Raw genomic sequence first — 4,021 nt, forward strand, 5'->3', positions numbered from 1 at the left:
TTTGATCCTGGAACTCAGGAGGCAAAGGTTGACATTGGCTAAGTCTGGGATTCCAAGCCCACCAAAGTCTTTCCTTTACAAACTAATTTCCAATTTGCTAGGTGGAGTTTCCTATGTTCTTCAAAATTATTTCACAAGCAATTGGCCATCTAAGTATTAATAAGGTCTAAAGCCCACTTGGAGAATTTGAAAAAGGAAAGCAGACAGGGATGTAGCCAGACAAGCTTTAATGAGGGTTAATTTGGCAGTATAGGAGAGTAATTTCCCTCTTCATCCGGCAATTCTTTTCAGAATTTTATCAATGAGATGTTGGATGTCTTTCCTCCTAAGTTTATTGTAATGCAAGGGGATACCTAAGTATTTGATGAGGAATTTACCTAAAGCACATCCAATGATGATAATATAAGTGTTTACCTCTTCATCATCAACACAAAGAGGTATAAGCTCACTTTTTTCATAGTTTATTCTCATCCCTGAAACTTGCTCAAAACAAGTTAGCACCATCTTAAGGTTTGATGCTAAATTGGGATCTTTCTCAGAGAAGAGAATGGTATCATCCGCATACTGGAGACAAATAATCCCTCGAGAGTAGAGATTGGAGCAAAGACCTCTAATGAGGTTTGCATTGGAGGCTTTAATTAGCATCCTAGTTTAAACATCAACAACTAAATTGAACAGAAGAGTTAAATTTATTGCCTCGATTCAAAAAAGAAAGATGAAATCAGAGCAGCCTGTATTTACAACTCTCAATACAAGATACGTACACGAAAATATCTCTGCAGCTGGCTCACCGCTCTCACTATGTGTGTCTCTCCACGATTGCTGCTTCATCGCTGCGACCGATCGGGAACGAAGAGCTAGAGAGGATTACTCCATCTTAGAATAGTTCGTCCATAGCCTTTCCAAAACCCGGCCACCTGGCGAGGCAGCAGCACGGATTCTGATCAGAAGGCGCAGCAGGAGGGGAAGAGGCGGCTCCACGCGGCCGATTCGGCGTCGGCCATCCTCCTCCGCCGCCGCCGCCACTTCTTAGAATAGTTCGTCCGTAGCCTTTCCAAAACCCGGCCACCTGGCGAGGCAGCAGCACGGATTCTGATCAGAAGGCGCAGCAGGAGGAGAAGAGGCGGCTCCACGCGGCCGATTCGGCGTCGGCCATCCTCCTCCGCCGCCGCCGCTTCTTCCCGGCTGCGGCGGCGATCATGGCGCCGGAAGCCGGCACGTGCACGTACTGCCGCGGCGCGCTGCCGTCCATGCCGCTGAGCAGCTCCCACATGACGTGAACGTCGTCGTACTCGCACGTCCGGACCTCCCTCGTCAGCTCACCCAGACCGCTGCGCCGGCGGCCGAGGCGCGCCTCCAGGTCGAGCCACACGCGCTTCACTAGCACCGCCGTGCGGCCAAGGAAGAACGACATGCTGCTTGGAGATTAATTTTGCGTTGGTTGCACTAGCTGTAAGCTGATCTCTCTCTCTCCTCCGATCTCGCTGCGCTGGCCAGAGAGATCTTTTCCTCTTCTCAGCTGCTTCTCTGATTCTGCGTGTCTGTAGCGCGCTGAGCTCGACCTTATAGGCGAGCGAGGAGAGACTGATGAGGGAAAATAACCCATTTCTTTCGGTTGCGTCGTTTCACGGTCTTACCCGACGTGCGTACGGCGTCCACTGTCATCACGGACGTGGACGCGTCGGAGTCCGGCGAGAGTCCACGTGAATGGATGGTAGTCTCGGCGATGCCCCGCCACCCCTTTCCGCCGCGCTCCGTCACTGCACACTCGGCCACGGGTTCGCGCGTCAGGAGTTCGCACTTCCTCCATTTCAATAAACAAGCTTTATAGTATTATTTTTACAGTACAAAAAATCAAACTAACTAGACTTTGATCAAACTTTTATTAAAACTATAAACAACTATAATACTCTCTTGGTCCATAAAACGATGTCTCAACTTTGTCAAAAGTATATAACAAAATATAACAAAACTGAGAGAAAATATACCAAAATTGAGAAATCTTTTTATGGACAAAATAAGTACGTATTGTATAGATATCAAATGAAATAGATTCATGGTCGTATCTAACAAGAATAATTTTGCATTATATATACATGTTAATAATTTATTCCTTAAATCATATATCCCAAATTATTATAAAAGTCGGTACGTGAGAGACAACCTAGGCGGCGGATAAAAGACACAAACCCATCTAGGGTTCCGTCCTCCTCGCTGGCGATACCGCCGGTCCGCTCCGCCTCCAGTGGCCTTGGGGCCTTGGAGGTGTGGCGGACCACGGTTCCTCGCCGGCGGGGAGTTTCCGTTCTTAATTTAGCTTGCTTTTCGGTCTCTTTTTTGGGATGGTGAGGCGGCGGCTACATCCTGAAGTCAGAATAAGGTCCTCCCCGCCCTATCCTCGCTCCGGTGGTGCATCTAGCGCTGACGGAGGGCGTGTGGAGTTGTGTGCCCGTCGGATCTCCTGGGATCTGGTCGGTTTTCGTCTTTGTTGGTGTGGTTTCATGTCAGTCTCTTCCGATCTACGGTTGTCATCATTGGCGATGGTTGCTGCTCTGGTGCGCTGGTCCTTTGGGACCTTAGCACGACGACTTCCCGTCTGTCTACTACAACAAGCTCTACTACGACAAGTTTTGCCTGACTCCGGCGATGGAGGGGCGAGGACAGCGGCGCGCCTTCGGCTCGTGCTAGTGTTTGTAGTCGTCGCTAGGTGGTTCGAGTACCAATTTGTAATTTTCTTTACGTTTTGGATTATTTGTACTGTTGATGATTATTAATAGATCGGTGGATTTCTCGCAAAAAAAATTATTATAAAAGTCTCTTTGGAGCTCCAGAAGAAGGTAACTCTTTTTATGGATGAGTCCCAAGCAGATGATATATCTTAGATTTTCGATGAGGAAAATGTTCTTCTTACTGCACCCTATATTGAGAAAGAAGTAAAGAAAATTGTTTTTCAAATGGAACACACACTAGTAGAAAAAGGCTCATTAGTGGCGCACCAAAAACCATATTCTGTGGCGCATGGATGGTGCGCTACAGAAACTTCGCCACAAAAATAAGGTTTCTATGGCACACCAGCCCATGCGCCACAGAATTAAGGACTTCTGTGGCGCATCGGGAACAGTGCGCCACAGAAATAAGAGGTTTTGTGGCGCATATGGGCCGTGTGCGCCACAGAAATAGGTGCGCCACTGAATTTAGTTTTGCTGCGCCACAGAATAATGTATAGGTACACTCGATTTTGTACTGTCTGGTGTATTATACATGTTTTATACACAGTATACATATTATATACAGATATAATATAGACAGATATAATATGAACATATATAATATAACAATATTATACATCATCATCACATTACTTAGAGCCCGATGGAGATACACATATAGTTGCAAGTGTCAAATGTTTCACATACAACTCTTAATTCATACAAAGTTCACCATCTCGGGATACAAAGTGGTCTTCATTCGATTCCTCCTCTGCTCCCTCCTCTCTCCCCGCCAGGCTAGCTTGCATCGGGGTCTTCATCTGGTTCCTCCTCTGAACCCTCCTCTCTCCCGCCAGGCTCGCTTGCACCGCCTCCAGAGTGTGTACTGACTAAAATGGAAGAAAGACCAAAGTAAACGAAGACCAAAATGAACGAAGAAGGCCAACACAAATAAGAGCCAACTAGGATATAATAAATAAATGACGCATACATTGTTAGTCAAAACAAATATTAACATACAGGGATGGCGTAAGCGAGACCAAATCTGATGCACTAGAGATTGATTGATATTTGTGCTATCTTACCAGTCTCACTTAAGCCACCCCCGAGTGTACGGTGATCAAACATTCTAATCATCAGCGCTATCTCGAAGAAAGACCAAAATAAACGAATAAGTCCAACTCAAATACGACCAATTAGTACCAACTAGATAGCATATGCCTCATACTTTGTTGGTCGAACAAATATTAATATTTAGAGATGGGGGCAGCAAGCCAAGTAGGATGCACAAGAGATTGATATTTGTGCCATCA

At 46.1% G+C, this 4,021-nt stretch overlaps 1 protein-coding gene across 1 annotated transcript; it reads right to left on the bottom strand.

Annotated features, from left to right (window-relative positions):
- Window positions 1-1,034: 1,034 nt before the first annotated feature.
- Window positions 1,035-1,518, bottom strand: LOC124670657. Its single transcript, XM_047207128.1, has one exon. The coding sequence runs from the start codon at window positions 1,412-1,414 to the stop codon at window positions 1,097-1,099; it is 318 nt and encodes a 105-aa protein (XP_047063084.1). The 5' UTR covers window positions 1,415-1,518; the 3' UTR covers window positions 1,035-1,096.
- Between the last annotated feature and the right edge of the window lie 2,503 nt (window positions 1,519-4,021).

The sequence above is a fragment of the Lolium rigidum genome, chromosome 7 (assembly GCF_022539505.1).
Source record: "Lolium rigidum isolate FL_2022 chromosome 7, APGP_CSIRO_Lrig_0.1, whole genome shotgun sequence".
NCBI classification, from domain to species: domain Eukaryota; kingdom Viridiplantae; phylum Streptophyta; class Magnoliopsida; order Poales; family Poaceae; genus Lolium; species Lolium rigidum.

Bases quoted from the DNA above. Each gene is read 5' to 3' on its own strand.
- LOC124670657 (XM_047207128.1), bottom strand. From the start codon at position 1,414: ATGTCGTTCTTCCTTGGCCGCACGGCGGTGCTAGTGAAGCGCGTGTGG.